Here is a 21,138-nt window from a genome sequence, read left to right as displayed (position 1 = left end):
TTCATAACGGAAAGAATTTTTTCATTCATATTTATCATGATTAAGATCAATATCTGTCCGGTCAATTTCAGATCAGTAAACGTGCGCAAATGCGCGCGTGCGCGTTCGTCCGCGCGTTTACGCGCGCCCAAAAATTTGAAATGCTCTAAATCATCCCTAATTTTTTTTACATACGTTTCAGGCCATATGGAGCATTTGATAAAAAAATTACGCACACGCGCATGCGCGCGCGTTTCCGCGCGTACTGACATTTTGCAACATAGAATCGCCGATTTTTTTTCTGTCATCATATTTTGTACATTTTTTCCAAGCATTTTGATAATTTGTTCACCTTTTAATAACGCAATGAGTGTCCGTCAAATTTGGCAGCACGCGCGGATTTGCGTTATCTTTATCCACAATACATGGGCAAAAACATGCCTATATAAAATTCATTGTTACTCTTTAGAATAGATAGAAACTCCTAATATTTTTTAATATTTGGATAGACTATGAGTCGGAGATATCATTTCATGTCTCATTTGATCCTCAATGAACTCATGACGTCATCATAATGGCCTCCAAACTTAAAATTTCAATTTGCATATTATGACGTCAGCATATTTTTGGAAAATTGATTGTATCTCTGTAAATATGGATCAATTTTCTTTCAAATTTTGATATGTTCTAGCTGAGACAATTTTCTACAAATGTAGTAACCACAATTTTCCAGTTTGACAAAGGTATCATGGCATATTTCTGCGATTAAAGGAGGCATGTCAATTTTTCACATTTTGCGTGTATTGTCTAAAGGACATGACTATTTCTCAAAACTGCATTCTACATTTCCGTCTTTCGCGAGCAACATCTCCGTTGTTTTAGCTTTGTTTACGCTGAGATTCGAATATGTTGTAGCTGAGACAATTACCTATCTCCAATGTGCACTACATTTTTTGATCGTATGCCGGAATCATGCTCATATTTCACTTGCAAAGTAGGACTTCAGAATTCTATTTCCCGTTTACGTGTAATTCGCTATGGGAGATGTTTTGGTATATCAGTAACGCACTTGACTTTCAACCTCGAGATCCCTGGTTCGAGTCCGGGTGTCTCCAACAATTTTTTCTCCACTTTTTTTTCCTTTTGACCTTTCACTGTACCATCTCCTTTGATTATTTAAACACGTAGAATCGCAAATAATGTGATAAACAACCCTTTTTACTTTATTATTACCCTATTTTCACTTAATCCATTACTTTTTGCGTGTTATCCCTATGGGAGATGACTTTTTCTCAAATCTGGAGTCTACATTCCTGTCTTTTGCGAGCAATATCGCCGTTATTTCTGCTTGGATTTTGTTTTTTTTTAAGTATGTTGTAGCTGAGACTATATGCTATCTGAATCAACCCTTATTTTTTCAATAAGATGTCAGGATCGCGCTCATGATCATGATCATGATCATTATCATCATGATCATCATTATCATAATGATGATAATCATTTATCAATTACATTTTCATTTCTTTGAATAAGATAAAATCGTCAAAAGGTGTTCTTCATGATGTAAATTAGAGTCAAATGTGTAACTGGTTACTGCACAGGGTCAAAGGTCATATATTGTTTCGATCTATCTTCCCTAGATCCATGATGATCAAGGAGACACAATTTAATCTTGACATATGGATAGATCATAATGGGAGAAGCATATAAATGGGAGAAGCATTTCATAAAATAATATATCGTGTAATGCATTATTCGTTATGTAAACCATTATCATACGTATCACCTAATTCGTCTAAGTGACGAATTAAAGTCTAGTTATCTTTGTAATCTTTGGAAGCTCCACCTTGCTACATCTTTTTTCGCAGCTAAAAAACAACATGACCAACCACTGCTAAAAATATTGCATTTGAATATTACAACTGAAACAAACATGATTTACGGAATCCCGCTGCCTCGGGGGAGGGGGAAGGAGGTAAACCCCCCCCCCCTTCCCTGAATGCTTTTTACGAAGGAATTCCGCCGCCCACTTTTCTAGAATACGTAAGGGGGTTAGGGCTGACACGATTTTGTTTTCCTTTTCAAAGACTTGTTTCAATGGGGATCCCTGAAGGGATTGCTGCGTCCGCCCCCTCCCCAATCCACTTTTTGTGAACATCATCCTTAATTAAGCCGACAATGCGTATAGAATGTAGTAGCCTAGACACAATTCCGCTGGGACAATTAGCGTATGGTTTGTGTGTTAATTTATGACGATCTGTACGACTGATGTTTTCAGCTGTCTAGTTTTCAATGATTACATGATTGAAGTAAGATGTTATGTCTTCCTGGTCATGCTCTAATTATTGTTATCTGTTTTCAATGCACCGCTGACATCATCATCTGCGACTGGGCCGCACTGCCATCAACCCCAGGACCTGTCTTCATAGCTTTTTTAGTTTTTTGATTTTCTTCCCTCAGTTGATCATACTGATGAGGATGCAAAATGAAATAAAATTGCTGTATGGCTGTATTCTAATCTAAGCGTCCCGTCTCGTTTCGTGCACTAGGGAAAGGACTTTCAAGATGCTTGCTTCTTTTTTGTCTTGTCTCCAGCCAGTCGTTGAAAACAAACTTGTCAATCTGTTGAATAGTTGTTGGCCAATTGACAGTCACATTGAGGCAATTAGGAAGGGTGTAATTGTCGGCAGCTGCCAGGAAGATAGACGGAGATGTAGAAGGCGAAACTTAAACGGAGACATTTGCAAAGGAAGTGAGAATTTAAGTCCAAGGATTATGACTGCCATATTGAATTCTACTAATCGTGTCAATAGAGAATGATTTAGTTCATAAGTCACGTGCATGTTAAAGGAATACTGCACCTCAATATATAATGTTGCCCATAAAGTTGTATTTATTTCTAACCTCTTTCCATGGTGACAAATATTACGGTTAATTCTTGATAGATATAGTTAGAATCTTCTTAGACCTTTATTGATCAATCTCTACGAAGCGTTGCATTGACCAATACAAGTCCGATAAGACATACCTTTATCTATCAGAAATAAACCATATTGTAACAATCATTTCATGAAAAGAGGTACAGTGAAACCTGTCTATAAAGACCACCCAAGGGAGACAAGAAAGGTGGTCTTTACAGGCAGGTGGTCTTTATGTATAGTTTCCTTTAGTACATGTTTCAAGGAGAAACCATTTTCAAGGGAAACAAAAAATGTGGTCTTTATAGGCAGGTGGTCTTTGTAGACAGGTGGTCACTAAAGCTGGTTTGACTGTATAATCCAACTTCGTGGGCATCAAGGTAGGCTGTGGAAATAATGATGTTTTGAGAGCTATCTGCATTACTGACGTATGCTATTAATATTTAAATTATAAACGCATCTGTTGAATTTCAGCATCTCGAAGTTCATTTTCACGTTAGAAATCTTGTTCATGTCCCCATTCTACTAGTCCTCTCAAATTTTGTCTACACATAGCAGACATGACGCACTGACTCGTCCTTAAACATTAGGATTTGCACTCAGCTGATTTTATATTGCGTATACGGTCTATGCATTTAGAGCTAACGTGTCAACTGTAAATAATAATAATAATATGGATTTATATAGCGCCTAATACGAAATACTGTCTCTAAGCGCTTGGTAAAGCTTGCTAAAGCCTCTGGTATAACTAGGCTTTAATTCATTTTTTAGTAAGTCTGGTCTACGAACCTACGGGTGTTTCACATAAAATCATTTTCGATTTTAGTATGCTAAAATCGATTAAATATAATGTAATTAAGAAATTTCAAACATTTAGAAGGGAAACTATGATGACTATAAACACACTTCTGAAGTGTTGAAAAGGGTATAACACACACTTACTTAAATTATGTGGATATGCTGTTCATATGTTTTGATAGTTTTCGATAGAATTCGTATTTTGAATAAGCTTGTCTTGTGATTAGTTCAATTTGATGATTTATGGAATTCATTCACGTTGAAAATGAACTTGACAGAATTCAGCGTATGTACAATATAATTAATAAACAGTTAGAATCACTTTTATTGGTATGGTTATTCTTGATTTAATAGAGAAGCACAACACGTTACGTTGAATCTATTTATCTTTTGTAACATTAATGTATCTGAGCAAACAAATTGTTATCAAATTTTAAAGTATAAACAAATCGAGACAACTTTTTCAGCCAGTTCAAGCTGAATCTCATACTGGGAAGTTTCCTTGGTGAAACCTTCCTGTTTCACGCTCTATTTATGGTTGACATTACCTGTATAGACAACATGGCCCTGTTTCACGGAACTGTCACCATGGTCATGAGAGCTATTCCAATTGAAATGCGTTTTAATTTTAATACACGAGTTTCAATGGATGTCAACGACCTTGTACTTACGACGGTTTTGTGAAACGTTGCCCAGGCCTAAAAGCATATTCAATATTTCTTTCGTACAAAACTATCAAGCGATCTATACATGTACTGATGCAGGTACCATTGGCCCCATACAAATTTCACCTGATAGTGTCAATATTTCAAATGTATGATCCGTCAAATTCTTCACGCTCTGACGATGGTTTCTGATGTTTAGGTTACCTGGGAAAGGTCATGACATTGACCTACATCTATCAACCTATTCAAATTCAATTTGTGATCGGGGTCAGAGGTCGAGCTGTATGCCTCCTTTGGGCATAGGAGAGTGACAGTTTGCGTAAATGTAGTTTATTAATGCGACACAATTTTAAGTTTGAGGTCTTTAGGCGATTAAGACGTGTGACAGGGAAAAATGAAGGGAATATGATATGGTGATAACGACGACGACGATGGCGATGATGATGATGATTAATGGTTGTGATGGTGTCAACGATGATGATGGTGGTGATGATGATGAAGATCATAAGTTATGAATACATATTTAAGACTTTGTGTAGTTAAACAAAAAGATTATTTAAGAAAAAGATATATATAAAAAGTGCAGTGGCACCCTTTAGTTTCCCCTGCATTAAACTCTACAGATTCTGATTCTGAGCCGTGTAGTCCTACATGGCAATATACATGTAATGTTTTGAAGTATCTAATACCATATACAGTGTAGCACAAAAGTAGTAATTTATACTGGCAGGTAGGCTGGATGTAAATTGCTGTTGATTCCTCATGAGACATTGTACATTGTTTGCGAGGCCTGTCATAGGACCTCGTTAAGTACAAATTGTTAACTTTTAAATGGAACAGCCTGTCATAGGACCTCGTTAAGTACAAATTGTTAACTTTTAAATGGAACAGCCTGTCATAGGACCTCGTTAAGTACAAATTGTTAACTTTTGAATGGAACAGCCTACCACCCCTCCCCCCCCCCCCATCCCCCCCCCCCCCCCCTCTTGCCCCACCAGGAGAGGAGCATGTAGAAATAATGCACATCTGGTTCTCCATATATTTTAATTTCATTTTATTTTATTTGTCATGTTATTCGTCTATTAAACGGAGTGTGACTCGGGATGTAAATTTTTCATTTGGAATATTAATGCAAGGCGACCAATTCTATAAGGGAAAAGCTTTTTCGTGTTTTACATATCAGTAACAGTTTGGTAGAGCATTATAGAAAAAGTGCCCACTGAAAGGATTGCCCTCATATTTGACATATTTCAAGTAACAGCTAACGTGGCTGATATGGTTGTTGACACGTTCATGTCACATATGTTTGTGTAGTCCCTTAATTATGCACAATTATGTGTACATTGCACTGACTTTTAGCAAGACTCGGTTAATTTCTCATCATAATTTCTTTCACTATGCAATCGCATGACCAGAAGTCAACTTTACCTTTAAGAAACTGTGTCAGAGCATTATTGCTACTAGTACAGGTACAAGCTAGATTTACTGCTCCTGATAGAAAAAAAAACACACAGGGAATAGGGCCTTAATTTCATAAATTGAGAAAAACTGAATAGCCGAGGACAGACGTAAATTGTGTTTATTCTCAAGAGAAAAAGACGACATGTAAGGTCGACTGTACACGTAATGAGTCCGTATCCATGGTAACGGTTGAAGGCTAGAAACGTAGAGGAATGTTCTCTATAGTGTCATAACAACAGGTAATCGTATGAAAATAAAGGTTAAATTATGTAGAATGTACATCATAGACACATCGTATAAAAGTAATTTGTGGTCATTTGGTAATATAATTTTTATTTCTCAATCCTCTTATTTCTTTTTACTACAAAATTAATGTATTTTACGAGAATAATCCTATCTCATTGTTGTGTCGGCTAAATGAAGATATTCACGAGACAGTTATGAGAATGTTATGATTACGTGATTGTATAGTGGATCGAGTGTTGTGAAGCTATCACCCAGGCTTTTCTCTTTTGATGAAATCTTCAGAAATAAGAAAATAGTGTACAGTGCAGAATGATATTTTTGAAAATGTAGTTTCTGATTTTATGCTACATGTATATGCTATTAAAAGAAAGTGTTAAAGGTACTATGTCCCTTTTGCAGCCAACCTCAAATGCTGTAGAACATTGCAGGAATTATGAATATGTCATGTATGTCCTATCTGTGAAATTTAAACGTTAGCAGTGTCATCATATTCAAATTATGCAAGGAAACCCGTTTACTTGCTAGACTTCACTGTCAGACACTATTGAGTGACTGACTGGCTTTTCTTCTTCTTTGGTAATAACATACATAAAAAGAGTTGTAAAGGGTACATGAGCATTTGTCTACATCAATAACCTACTTCTTGTGATGGCCAAGATTAAACTGATTGAATCTTTGCGCAGCATAAAACGTATGACCATTCGTTACAATTGTCTGAAAATCAAGACTATTACTTTTGGGCTCTATAGCCCTAAAGTCGATTTGACAACTAATAGTCGTTATTTTCCCACTTGAAGACATTTTCAAGCCCCACCTTTTTTAGGGAAGTTCTAAATTAGTATTATCTTTCAAATGCAGTTGGAATTTAACTTTTTCATTTTTTTGGCCTGCAAATGGGACATAGTACCTTTAATAGTCACATTTGCACTGCGCTTCTAATTAAAATACCTTTCTAAGCGCTTTACATCGTAATTATTATCACCCCGGCCATCAGGGTAATTAGATTCAATTGTTAATCCGCACGTGACAGTGCACACGCTTCGCTCCCTGGGGAGTGTTTCAGCAAGGTGCTATTTTACTAGCGCACACATGACAATCCAACCACATTAATGTTCGAATCCTACAGGATATCAAATTTAACACGAAGGTGGAGAGTGGCAAATTAGTGCCGCCGAGGGACTCGAGTCAAAACTAGTTCACAGCACCTCTACGTTTTGGTTTTAAGTATGTTTTACCCCTGCACTATCATTAAACATAATTGTTGAAAGGGGTGTGTCAATAAGGAACGGAAAGGAAAAGTAAGGGAAGGAAAAAGAAAAGGAAAAGTAAGGAAATGGGAAGGAAAAGGAAAGGAAAGTAAGGAAAAGGGAGAGAAAGGAAAAGTAAGGAAAGGGTAAGGAAAGTAAAATAAATGAAAGGAACGAGGGGAAGGAAGGGAAATGATAGGAGAGAGAAAGAAAAGAAATCAGAGAAAGAAATAGAAATGAGTCAAAATAAAGGAAAGGAAAGGAAGGGAAATACAACGAGAGGAGAAGAAACGAAAGACAAAAGAGAAAAAAGAAATATGAATTCGAATTCATGCACGGGAGAAAGATACGGATAAGGGGAAGACTATGAAAAGAAAAGACATTGGGAAGAAGGAGAATAATGATTAACAGTATAAGAGAGAACAAGAAGGAATAAAACCATAACAGAGGAATCAGCATACAACATAATTATACTAAAGTAGAAGATAGAGAGAAGGAAAATGATGTCTAAGATGTAGCCGATACTTGGCCCTCCCCGTTGCATGATTGTTTCGGAAGCTAGATTGAAAATAGAGCATCTTATCTACGTGATTGAGATATAAGAGGAAACGGGATGAGATGTGTGTAGGCGATGAGCGTAACACGGTGGAACGGCTGAATAGAAAATTAAAGGAGTGAGAGGGGCAATAGTTGTGTCTGCAATCACTGACTCTCATTTGACACTTTACAACAACTCCTAAAGCCTTGAGCAGAGGCTAGCTGCGTAAGTCTCTAGTTGAGTCTGGAGTAGCTGAAGTACAGAGCCTATGCAGAATGTTGTCAGCTTAGTCTCACATTGCAGACACTGCTACGCACAATGACTGACTAGGTTTCCAGTCCGCAAACATGAATGGCCTTTTGTCTTACAGGAGCAAGCTTAAGTTATGTTATTCCAGACATACCGAGAATATCTGAGAGCTCAGTATATTTCCTGACTGTATCAAGCTGATAATAATTAATAATTATTATTAAAGGCATTTCTATAGCGCCTTCTATTCTATTCCGAGGCGCATTATTATTATTACCCTGGCTTTAGACTAGCTGCCATTACAGTGCTCTAGCATATTAAGGAATTAATTCCTGCCAGGTACCTATTTACCTCACCTGAAATCCCTATACTAGAGATTGAATCAGACAACACATCATCTAAAATGATATTGTTATGCCAATTTATTTTCACAAATCCCATCTATATACTAGACGATTCTACTGTCTTGACGGATGTAGCATAGTAAATGGATCGTGACCGCGATCGCTATGGACAGGATGGATATAAACAATGTCATAGCTGACAAGATTTAAAAACAAATAGAAAACTCAGAATTCGAGGGTGGTCCCAAACGATCTGACTGTCTTGTGCTTCTTTTATCAAGTTTAACTTATAACTTTTTTAAGAAAGTGAGATTTAGATCAACGTCGAGTGTAAAGCGTGATATCAAAATCCCTCCGAATATCAATGTACCACTTTAAAACATTTCGTCTGTGTAATTTGTCTCTATACTGATTTAAGGAACATGACTTTCTTCATGGTTTAAAAAGAAGTTTCAGTTCCCGTCAATATTTGTTTAAATATATATATATATATTCGAAGTTTCATCATTCTTTGATCTTCAAATACCCTCATATTCGAAGTTTGACGAGAAATAGCTGTAAAGATTTGTGTGTATATGCCATTTTGTCAGTAGGATGTAGTGAATTTCTTTTATTTTGGGTCATTACAAAGCCCCAGCGGAAACATTAACTCACATTCAACCTTTCCAAATCAATTACTTCCAGACAGTTTATTTCAAGATGGACAACCCCGACAAACAAAAAGGTTACAATCGTGGCTGGAAAGGAAAAGGCTGGGTTTGCAACCCTCAAAATTCATCCCCTTCCAATTATTTTTAGAGGAACAGGAACGATATAAGGAACAAATGATTTTGTTATATATATGATATTCTGAACTATATTGAATGATATACAGTAGGCTTTCGGGTGCACAATGTGAGATAGAGGGAGGATTGAGAAGTCCTGAAAAAGACTCTCGGTAATCTTTCTTGAGGGTTTGTAGTCCTGAAAAGGACTATTGATATATTGAATGAGTAGTTTTGTTTTCCTGTAATGCTTTCAAATGCATGAAAGATTTTACCAAAACTATGAAAACAAGGCCTTGAGACTACCAGAGGGGAAATGATAGTCAGATGCAATGAAAACATGTGGGTGGAAACATGTGGGTGAAACATGTGGGTGAAATCACTGGAATCGGTAAAGATAACGAATTAAATGGTCTAAAGTGCGCTTAGATATAAGGAATATATAATGTAATACATGCATATACAGGTATCTAAAATGGACGAGAAAAAATTATATTTACACTGTCTTACAATGGGTTACCTTTAAAAGCTTAGCAAGTCTAGACCAACTCTCGTTTATCGACTAACCTTATTTTTTTTCTTTCTTCTAAAGAATGAATTGTAATCTAAATTTAAATATCCGTCTTAACACCCATGTAAGGCGTCTGGAAATTCGTCTTAATCTAGATGTGAGTGTTACAATGAGAAGCAGGGGTATAATTGCACGTGTAATGTTCTCTCATTATGATAATCAGAGGAAGCATTCATGATCTTGTCTCTCTACGGGTTATCATGATGAAGCTATTCAACAGACAGTGGCATAGCATGGATCCAGTCATTTATGAGGGCACTGCAGGGTGGGGTGGGGTGCACCGGTCCGTAGACGGAGGCTGTGGGAGGGGGTGGGCCTATTATTTAATTTTCTCGCCCTTATCCGGCATGTCTCCCTCCCCCCTCCCCTCTATAAATGAAAGGCACGTTTAATATAAAGCTCTACTTTATAATATAAACAAGCAGAAAATATGACTCTTTTCGATATTTAAGGTACATGATCACTTTACCCTTTTGTCTCTATTTTATCAATTCCCCCCCCCCCCCTCTAAATATTTACCTTGTATATTATGTCGGGTTGTGAAGCATCATTATCACATGCATATTTTTAAAGTTAGTTCCTATCAGGTTCGGGGTAACTTTGATGCTTTTAAACGATGTAGATACTTAGCTTGAAGTTTTTGTTTCACGTAAGGCAATCCAAAATAATACAAAGTCGGTAACAAGATGGCCCCAAACTATAATCTTATAATACACTGTTGGTCATAAAGGTGGAATTTTTTTTTTACCCCAATTTATGGAATGATTTCGACAATGATTTATTCCTAATATATCGAGATAATAGTATACATTCTCAGATTTGTTTAAATAATAATTTGCAAGTGTTTGTTTGCGTGACTGCTAAAGCATGTGTGGGCTACTATGATTATCAACTAGGGGACCCACGTCCTTATGTCATAACTGACAGTAATGAGGATTAGTGCCTCACAAAAGGGCCTAAACTTGGAAAGGGACGTGCATGGGTTAGAGACTATGAAAAGAAAGGTTTCGATCGGGTATGGATGAGAGACTAGATCAAGTCACAAATCATCCATGTATTTGGTCCGACGCGGAAGTGAGGGAACGTTCCGTTGATAGACATGTTTATAATCGTAAACAGACATGACATATCATATCTTGAAAGTTATTGTCAATCAAAACCATATTCTTCAAGTTATCAAAGGAGATATAAGACGATTTGACGATTTATTGTCGAGCGGTCTTGTTACTGACAAGGACGTTAAAAGGAAAAACTTATGAGAATAAAAGATTTAACGATTTGTTATTTCATAAATGTTATGAGAGAGGGGGAGATAGAGAAAGAGGGGGAGAGAGGGGAGGAGGGGATGGGGGAAGAGGAAGTGGGGGAGATAAAGAGGGGAAGAGAAGGAAAGAGAAAGAGAGAGTGAGTGGGTGAAGTGAGGTGAACAAAAACAGGGTAAAAAGTTTTGGCGAGTTAAAGAGGGAACATGAAAGTGTGAATGAGAGAGAGGGACAGGGAGACATACCGACAGACGGGTAGACATGGGAAGGAGGAGGGGGCACGTGCGTCGGGGTAAAGGCAAGTGAGAGGGGGCACTAGAACGCAAAGAGAAAAAGAGAAATGAGAAAAAAAGAAGTAAAATTATGATTGTTTTGAGGATTATAATAATGATGTCCCGCGAATAGACTAGATATGCTTTTTATCAGTATAAGATTTTTTTTTTCGTTATTATAAAATATGGGGTTTAAAGGAATAAAACTCATTTTCAGCATACCTACATATATTCGCTGGGATGAGGTTCCTTTAAGTTTGTGAATTATTGAGCGCTGCGTATTGATTGCTCGCAAGGTAGTATTAAGAACGATTATTGGCAATGACTTAAGCAGGGCTCCCACTTAGCCGAGTTGGAACCTCGAGTTGTGGCGAGCTGGCGCGATCTTATGGCAAGCCGTTTTATTATTAATTGATATCAATAAATCAATTCTTGTTATCAAGAAATAATTTTATGTTGTAAAGCAATGGTAATTCTTGATATCAAGATTTCGATTTCGTGATATCAGGAATTCGATTTCGTGATATCAAGAATTGAATTCTTGATATCAAGAAATATGTTTTAATGATAAAACTGCTTGCCATAAGATCGCGCCAGCTCGCCACAACTCGAGGCCCTGCTTTACATCAGAAAAACATGATTGCTGCGAGTAAGGACGTACAACACCTGGGCCCCGTCTTATAAAGAGTTGATATCAATCGCAACTTATGTACGATTCATATCAATCGCAACTATGTACATAAGAGATAGGACACTGCAAACTTGAGATTTAGTGGAGGACTTGCGATTGGTTGGGATCAATCGCAACTCTTTATAAGACAGGGCCCTGGAGTTACATGTTCAACGCCACCGCTACAACAAGCATGTTGAGAATAATGAGGTGAGAATAATCACAATCAAAAGCTCTCTATTGTACAACGAAGAGACATGAAAGGTGATGCATATTCTGTCATGATGATAATAAGTTTTCGCGGACCCAAATATTTACAGAAAAAATGCCCCAAGTTGATATTAATATAGATGTACCTACTGTTGTACTTATATCTGGAGATGTGTGAGCAGGCGCGCGCGCACTTCACTGATATATTATTGTTTAGATGTTTCTTCCAGGGGACCTAGAGACAAATCATTCCGTTAACCTATTATTACTCAGTGAGCTACAATACTCTCGTCTGCGCACATTACTTGGTGCTATGTCGGGCAAGCTTCCGGGTTGTCAAGAACAACATTTGCTTTAAAAGTTCGCATACAATTTGAAAATGTTAGTCTATTGAGAACGGTCCATGCAGTGGACTAGGGATAAATTTAAACGACCTTTGTCAAATCAGAACAGACTCTGCACCTGTCGATGCAGGTGTATGGAATAAGAATGTCATTCTTCCGTCTGCATGTATGTAAGACAATTAGATTAAAGCCGATTCCTTGCCAAGAACCTAAAGGTTAAGGCCAAACATCCTCTTAAAGACCACATGAACATGAACGATTGGGGATGCTATAGGATTTTGTTGGTAATACTATTTTTCAAAAATCCAGTTGTTCATACATAATATAGAATAAAAAAAAACTTAAATGAAGATTTATTTATATATTTTCTTTAAAAATGAAGGTCTATTGTCGAAACTCTTAAATGTTGTGAGTCATATCTATGCGTTATGCGTTAGCACTGTTAGCACTGTGGCTGAAAGCGATTGGACTTGGATTTTTTAAAAATGCACTAAATCATTAGCTTATGTAACGTAAAGATAACATATCAAGCTTATAACATAAATGCTATAGGAGGCGCGATGGTTTTGTGGTCGAGCAGAGGCCTCGTACCCGGGATATCCCGGGTTCGAAACCAAGTTGCTGCGGTAGTGCCCGGTAAGACATTAATCCTCATTACCAAGGCCCTCAAAGAGGACTGAAGGCCGTCGGTCCCCTAGTTGCTTACTTACAAGCATCCGCATATTTTCTTAGCAGTCAGGTAAAACACAATAGCCAACAAATAAAAAGATCGTTCATCAGTTGAAAGTAATTTTACATAAAAACGTGTCTCATGCATTGTCATAGTTGTATGCCCTCCCAAATCCCCGGAAAGGAAAGCAATGACCTAGTTTTCATGGCTGTTTAACACACGTGACCTTATCATGAATTTCATTCTAAATTGAAATGACATTCGTGCTTGAACTCTATAACTATGTATTAGGCTCATGTAATAATAGAACAGTCAAGACATTCATGAAAACCTTGTAATATTATTATCGCGTTTTTTGTTCCCTTGATGTTTCTGCCTATGTCATCTTTATCGAAAGGAATTTTCGAGTTATTCTTTGAGTTATATAGCAGCACTGGCATCACTGAGTAAGGCCTCGCTTGATTATTTAAAAGAAGAAAGAAGTTGTTGAACAGAATTTGTCAAGTTATATGAAAACATTTCAGACTCAACATAATAAATGAAATTATCGTTTTAGCTTTTGTAATGTATTCGTCTTGTTTGCCCATCAACATGCATCATTCCTGGAGTTGTTTCATGGCGTAGTACGTAGTTTAGTTACTTGACTCTCAGTCTTTAGATTGAGGGGTCGAATCCCAGCCCGATACTCAGTACGTCTTTTGGCAAGACATTAGGGACTTTTAGATTCGCACGGAGACAATGGGGATTGCTACGGTCGACGTCCTTTTAATGCACTGCCTTGAATGGACGTCACACGTATCAGTCCACGCAAATCTAAAAGTCCCTAATATTACACATTTACCACTCTCTACCCAGGTGTTAAATGGTTACCCGGTAGAATGTTAATCATTGTAGTTTTCTCAGCATTGTGAGCGTCTGTAAAATGGCGCCTGGCTTGTAATATTCCCCAGGGAGTGAAGAATGTGGATTCCTTGTGCGCGAGCAAGACTGAATCCAAGGGCGGGGGTAATAATAAATCCGTAAGGCACTTTATATAAACATCCTGGATGCATTCAATGCTATATAAATAAAAAACAATATATTATCATTGTTAGCATTATTATTGTTTTTATTATTATTACCATTATTATTATGGTGATGATGATGATGATCATGGTGATGACGGGTAATATTTTTCAGCTGGTAGTAGTAAATATTACTGACTTTTGTTCACGTTTCTACAGATAATCACACAGTGCATCTCCCTCCCCTCATCAAATCACAAACACCGATCCTTATCAACCAAACTAAAGCTGCTATCGATCAACTCAAGAAGTCACGTGATCGTCTATTCAGCGATGCGATTGGTCCATCGAGTGACAGTCAGTGTATGATCCCTAACATGGACACACCAGCACACACGTGTAGAGAGTATATACAATGGAAATGTAAAATGGTCCCTACGTTTACTTCGTATGATCCAGTCAACAGGTATGAATATTCATTGTCTGGTTTTGGCATAACTTAGTGGGGTGGCGAAGTCAGAAAATGAAAGTCAGAGAGAGAAGGGTGCATGAGAGAGAGAGAGAGAGAGAGAGAGAGAGGGAGAGGTGAAGAAAAAGGAAAAAAAGAAGGAGATGATGAAGAAGAAGAGTAAAGAATTCCTTGAAATGCTAGAGCACCCTAATGGCAGCCATGCAAAAGCCGGAGCGCCCGCAATATCCAGTCTGACAGACATGAGCACTTTGAAAGAATCCCCTCTCGTGACTTATTATTATCAAAACGACGAAGAAGGAAAAAAAAGAAAAAGAAAATAGTAGTTGCTTTTTATATTCCATACATCAATATCATAAGGGATTAAAATTTCAGTGGAATAATTAGAAAGAAAAATTCCCAGTCATTTTCATCTAAGCGTATGTAACATGAATTCGTTTCCCAGGTTAAAGTCACGATATAGTCATTATGATTGCCATCCATACTCATGTGTGACAGATTGATTCGTGTTTTAATCTGCAAAGTTGGATTCTACCCACGTTTTAATAAAGCTTAAAATCAGAGTATTACAGTAATCTGTGAATGAATTCTGCCTAAATGTAAAACTTTCTTTCAATAAAACTCCGTTAATATGCAATTTTATTGCAAAGTCACGTCCGTCAATGTATAACAGATATCATAAAAATGAGGAAATACATATAATAACGATGACATAATACAGGCTTTAACAACTGAACCACATCGCCTCCCTAATATGGTATGGAGGAGTTTGTTGTTTGGTTTATAAGATGAAAAAAGGGAGACGGCACTATTCTGGAAACGTAAACAATTAACATGATTAAAGAAACAACTTTTTCGTTGTTTCCCGAAGCCGCGAGATACAAATGATTCTCTATTGACGGTTGAAGGATAATTCGCATAATTCACCAGCTATGCGTAAATGAATTAAAGAAATAGATCTGTAAGCTGGAGAAATCAAGCTAAATTTTGGCTTTTAATTATTGAGTCTAACTCATTAATTGATACATCGAGGGGGATTCACATTTCACACTTACAGGAACGTAAAAAGGAATTGTTGGTGAAGGGGCAAACATTTTCGTGGGCGAGTTAGATACATGTATTTCGTGATAGTTTGGAATACTTCGTGGTAATTCGTCATAGTTACAAACTAAACCAAACAGAGAGATATCAAAAGAAAGAGAAAGAGAGACCGATGGGGAAGGTGGGTTGGTAGTGGAGAAAAGATCGTGTCGAAAGGGGTCGGGGTGGGGATAGAAGACTAGTATTGACATTTCCGTTCCTTTTTGTCCTGATGCATATATATAACTCAATTACACTCTCATTTGTTTTCAGATTAATCTCAGTCACGTGTAAAGGAATGTTTCGAGTCAATCAGGTCGAGAGAGTCGAGTCTGAATACGCACTGTCACCTGATAACTATAGACAACCGCCATTTTGGGAATACTACGAAGGAGTCAATAACATCACCATGGAAACAGAATATGCTGATATCGCCTGTAAAGATAAATTGTGAGTCAACCTTAACGTGGCTTATTAGATATTATGCACACGTTGTCTGGTCCCACTCCCCCTCTCTCTCTCTCTCTCTCTCTCTCTCTCTCTCTCTCATTCGTGCCCTCACTACCCCCCCCCCCCTCTTTCTCTCTTCTATTATCTCTACGACTCTGATCCTTATTTCTGCTTATATATTTTTCTTTTCCTTCTTCTTTGTAAAAAAACACTTTGAAAAAAACCCTATTCCTCTCAAGGTTGATAAGTTATTATCTCCACTAATATCCAATCTCTAGAGTTGAGCTATACATTAAATTAAAGCTTTTGGAACGGATAATCGGAATCGATCATAACATAGAATTTGAAAACACGAATTCTGTCTCCTTTTGACGTGACGGGTCACAGATAATTTGTATCATACGTCATAAGCTTCTACCCTTTATCATAATATAACCTGTGTTCCCTTATTCCTCCAACAGATTTCAAGACGTTCACAATTACCACACTCAATTCCAACCTAGGCCTGGTATCGACTGGCTCCAAGGGAATGCTCTTAGGACGATTCGTCTCAAAGAGCCACAGTGGAAACCGGTCTCTATTCTTACTATAGTTCTAGACTCAACTTCTCGGGCCCACTTTCACAGGAGATGCGGATTGCCCAAGACAGCTGCCTTGCTACGAAAGTATTATGAAGGTAAGTAATCTACAAGGTAGTAATGGTTCTAGTTTTACTGGTGAAATCATCAGGGGAGGGGGAGGGGGTTGCACAAAAAGCCTTGCAAATTGGTTACGGAAAAACATGTCCTCTGTCTCAACGTGCACAAAATAGATAAAACAACATTAAGACAACAAACAGACATGTTCAAATTAAAAAATGGTTACATTATTAGCTGGTTTAACCCTTTTAGTGCAGATATCAACATTAGTATTCTTATGAAATTAGGTGATATGGGACGGTTGGATAGAAAACATGATAGATGTTTACATACAATTCGATGAGTCGAGGAGAGGCGGGGGAAAGGCCTTCTTAAGGTTATCGAGAATACGTGCTTATGTCGAGAATTTCGCACCTTATCTCAGGTACATACATGTATATACGTGATGTTTATAAGGGCGTCCCGGTGGTCGGATGTTTTAATTTTCCATTATGTGAGCAACACTTGCCACATATTCGGGTGGCGGACGGAATTGTGTTTATTGTATTCCTCTTCATTTCTAGCACGTACAGACAAAATTATGAAAGGTCTCGAAAAGGTCTCGAAATTCTTCCTAGTTTGTAGTTGATCTATGTTTAGACAAGACAAGACAACCCACAGTCATTTTCCCAGCGGAAATACCAAAATAAACCATGCTCAAAATCAAGGATGTGTCAACAATTGAATTACCACATTACATTCTCATGTTAACCCTCTCTGTTATTCTAAGATTTGTTTTGTTTTTATTTTGTACCAAACAACCTCCATTTTTGTGAAGATCTTTTGGAGACTGAAATTCAATATGTAGTAGAATGGAAACAGAGCTTTGAACTTAGTTTAGGCCCAACATGTCAAATTCAAGCAAGTTTGAAGGAGAAAGACGCTAAATCCTGAACTCTCTTCCGAATTCGATGATACAAATCACCAATACCACTTGTACTCATCATTATGATGGAATCCGTTACGGTATAATCTTTCTCTTTATTAATTAAATTATATATTACTGTTTTTTTTTTCTTTTCTTATTTTGTTATGATGTCCTTTTCCGCACTTGATATAATTATGACGAAGTTACACAAAATATGTTTACAGTTGATAGGTAATAATTAAATTATATTTTAATATATTATAAGATTACCTTTGGCGAGTTTTCAAAGATCGGAGGAGATAACCCTTTTTAACATTCTCCAATTCTTTAAAGCACTTTTAAACACACAATGAAATCAATTTCAATGCATTTACCTACAGTTCACGGCTCTTCTACTATGCGAGGAAGCGTAGTGACCGAGCGAAATTTCTGATACTGAATAATAAAACTTCCCTCTTTTGATTTTCAGTATGCTGATGTTCAACTCTAACAAAAATGCTTTAATTTATCTTTCTTTACTAGGAATGACCTCAGGTTTATCGCATCAGTCGTTCATGTTTAATCGCTTTAATGGCATCAGTACTGCTACAGTGCTCAATCTAACACCACTCTTCACAGGGCAGCTTTATGATCATGTCGATGAGGAGAAGATCAGGCAAAAAATGTAAGTTACCATGGGTACATTATAATAATAATAATAATACATAAGATTTATAAGGCGACAAGTCCACTTGACAGTCAAATGCTCAAGGCGCAGCTTGTGCAAAAGATGAAATACACGAGACATATATACAAAGTGCAATAGGAAAGGTACAGACATGAAAGGTAATGGTAATCAATTTTACGCTAAATTAAACAGATATATCTTAAGATTATACCATTCTTGTATTGATGATGGTTGCAATCATAGGTGTACCTGGGGAGGAGGCAGGGGCGATAACTCTCACACCCTTCCCCCATGATTTTCAAAGTTCCGATGTTGTGGAAATCATCGCCTTATATCCCAGTTGTGAGGTGCTTTATCTCCTCTCAATAAAGGTTCAATTTGACCGAATATCGTCATATTCGGGCAGCAGGGTGCCTGAATGTTTTAATTTTAATTCAGAAACGTTTTTCAGCTAAAATATTGCAATGAATAATATGCATAACCATTCAAGTATCTTTTATTAAATAGTACCAACAGGTATCTCCCAGTTTGCCAAGTCTAATATCGTTGATACAAATTCTTTAATTTTTCTCGAATATTGCTCTCAGTCATTAGTTAGTCGCAAGTAGGATATCACATGTTTACGTTATCTACTCATCATTCTTTTCTTAGACCACAGACCTGTGACAACAACTTGAACCAGGGACCGGTTTCATAAAACTTCTTTATCAATAACAAATGCCAAAACTATTTAAAAAAAATTGCTCTCAGCCAATCAGATGCAAAGATTTCAGGAGCTTATAACAACTACTGTATCTTATTATTGATAACAAATATGAAACAGGGCCTAGGTTCTGTGAAATAAATTATTTGTTTGTGTGTTTCGTTTAGCTACGGGAAAGATATCAAAGAATGGATGTGGCAGTATGCGGAGTCCCGGGGGTATCTAACAAGCTATGGTGTCGATAATGGGAGCGGCATGATGGGTACAAGAACACAGTGTAAGGTAACCATGGTAACCAAGGATATCAACCATAATTTGTAATGGTATTAAAGCCAATGAAGGACCTTAAGGTAACATTTGATTTGTATTGAAGATTGAAGCTGGTTTTTCCAGAGGACTCATCTATTCGGTAAAAGACGAAAACAAAAAAGATGACTGAGGAAGAAAGGGACATGTATATAAGTCGTATAGCGTTACTATTGGATAAAGTTTTTCCACTGAACAACGAAAATCGGTCATTTATTTAGCTATATTAACCCATTTATTATCAAACAACTACTTTCGAAAAATCAGCCTAACGTAATCGTAATCTGATTGTGATTTCTGTTGGATATAAAGATGGGTATTTAAATTTCCCTTGAGTTGATTTTCGAAAATAATTGCGACCGTGCTAACAATGACCAGTTTAAACCAATAGGGAGTCTTGTAATTAATTGATAATTTTGGAACCGGCGCAGGTTGCATAAAATTACTAAAGCACACATAATTCATTTTAAAAGAATGGCAAACTTTTTTCGTCAAATGTAAAAATGCTTGAGATTCTGGAGAAATAGCATTTATGAGATTTCATTATTTGCTTCACGATAGTATAAACATTATAAGCTTAAACACAAGTAAGTAGTTGACCTAACACCTGTAGGCCTAATAACAAATTCATCTTCGTCTGTTTTTTAAATATATATTATGGGATAGCGCATTCATTCAATTTGTTTAAAGGCTCATTCGGATATGAAAAAGTGAACCGCGGCGTTTGTTTTTAACGTGTGATGTCTCGTTCAGATAAGACGCAGCAATACCGTGGCGTTTTTTTATGATGACGTAAAGTGTAAAACGCTTCACATTTCTGTATATTCTATAACACAGAGCTTTCTGAATACGCGCGGGACATTCGTTGCGCGCAGTATTTACCGCGGCGGTTCAGTTTTTGCGACGGTCAACCGCGTCACAAATGAACGAGCCTCAAATGGATGGCAACTGCGCGCACAAAGGTCCGACGCGTATTCACTAAGCCCTGTGTTAAGACATACAGAAATGACATGAGACTAATAGTCATCACGAACAAAAAGAAAAAAAAAACCTGCCGCGGTTGACCACCTCATATTCTGAACAACGCTTACCGAAACTTTAATACGTAGTAATGTTTTTTTTTTTTCTCGTTTTTCTTTTTGGTCTATGAAAGGCGTGTTTATACAGACCTCCAGTGTTACCTCATATTGAGCATGGATGGAAACGGAGAGAGAATGAACGGGTAAGAATCTAACTATAAACCTATCTTGGAATTCTCAATTACAAATACATCCTCTGTTCGGAGCCAGAAGGGCGTTAACTCTGTGATAATGTATGAGCTATCGCCCTTGTGGTTCCAAACAAACTCTATGTTAGCGTCTAGGAATTGTATATTTTTAGAAAGAGATCAGGACAGAGGGGGCAGAGAGAGAGAGAAAGAGAGCAAAGAGAGAGAGAGAGAGAGAGAGATTTTTAGGCCTATGAAAACTATTAATCACTATGAATATTGTCTTTGGTGCAGGTTTCTACTACTACTCTATCAGGGTTGTGTGAAGGCAACCACATGATACATGAATATATTCTCAATTACACTAGAGATTTTTTACGTCATCCCCATCCTGCTAAGTGGGCAGCGCTGGATCTGAACGCAGGTCACAGGTATTAACTCTGAATTTTCAAATTTGTATCTAAAGTCAAAGATTACTAATATTATGCAAAAATATTAA

General features: G+C 37.2%; 1 protein-coding gene across 1 annotated transcript in view; it reads left to right on the top strand.

The window, feature by feature from the left end:
- LOC100890537 overlaps nt 1-21,138 on the top strand; it is a 28,463-nt gene that overhangs the window by 5,280 nt on the left and 2,045 nt on the right. The window contains exons 2-8 of the mRNA XM_030988299.1: nt 14,432-14,678; nt 16,035-16,211; nt 16,673-16,887; nt 18,279-18,420; nt 19,294-19,408; nt 20,586-20,654; nt 20,934-21,070. Coding sequence (XP_030844159.1) covers nt 14,432-14,678; nt 16,035-16,211; nt 16,673-16,887; nt 18,279-18,420; nt 19,294-19,408; nt 20,586-20,654; nt 20,934-21,070 — 1,102 coding nt within the window. The remainder of the gene's footprint in view (nt 1-14,431; nt 14,679-16,034; nt 16,212-16,672; nt 16,888-18,278; nt 18,421-19,293; nt 19,409-20,585; nt 20,655-20,933; nt 21,071-21,138) is intronic.

Source organism: Strongylocentrotus purpuratus, unplaced genomic scaffold (genome assembly GCF_000002235.5).
Source record: "Strongylocentrotus purpuratus isolate Spur 01 unplaced genomic scaffold, Spur_5.0 spur5_scaffold_17, whole genome shotgun sequence".
NCBI classification, from domain to species: Eukaryota; Metazoa; Echinodermata; class Echinoidea; order Camarodonta; family Strongylocentrotidae; genus Strongylocentrotus; species Strongylocentrotus purpuratus.
The sequence above is the reverse complement of the archived record's forward strand: the minus strand, read 5'-3'. Positions and strand labels throughout refer to the sequence as shown.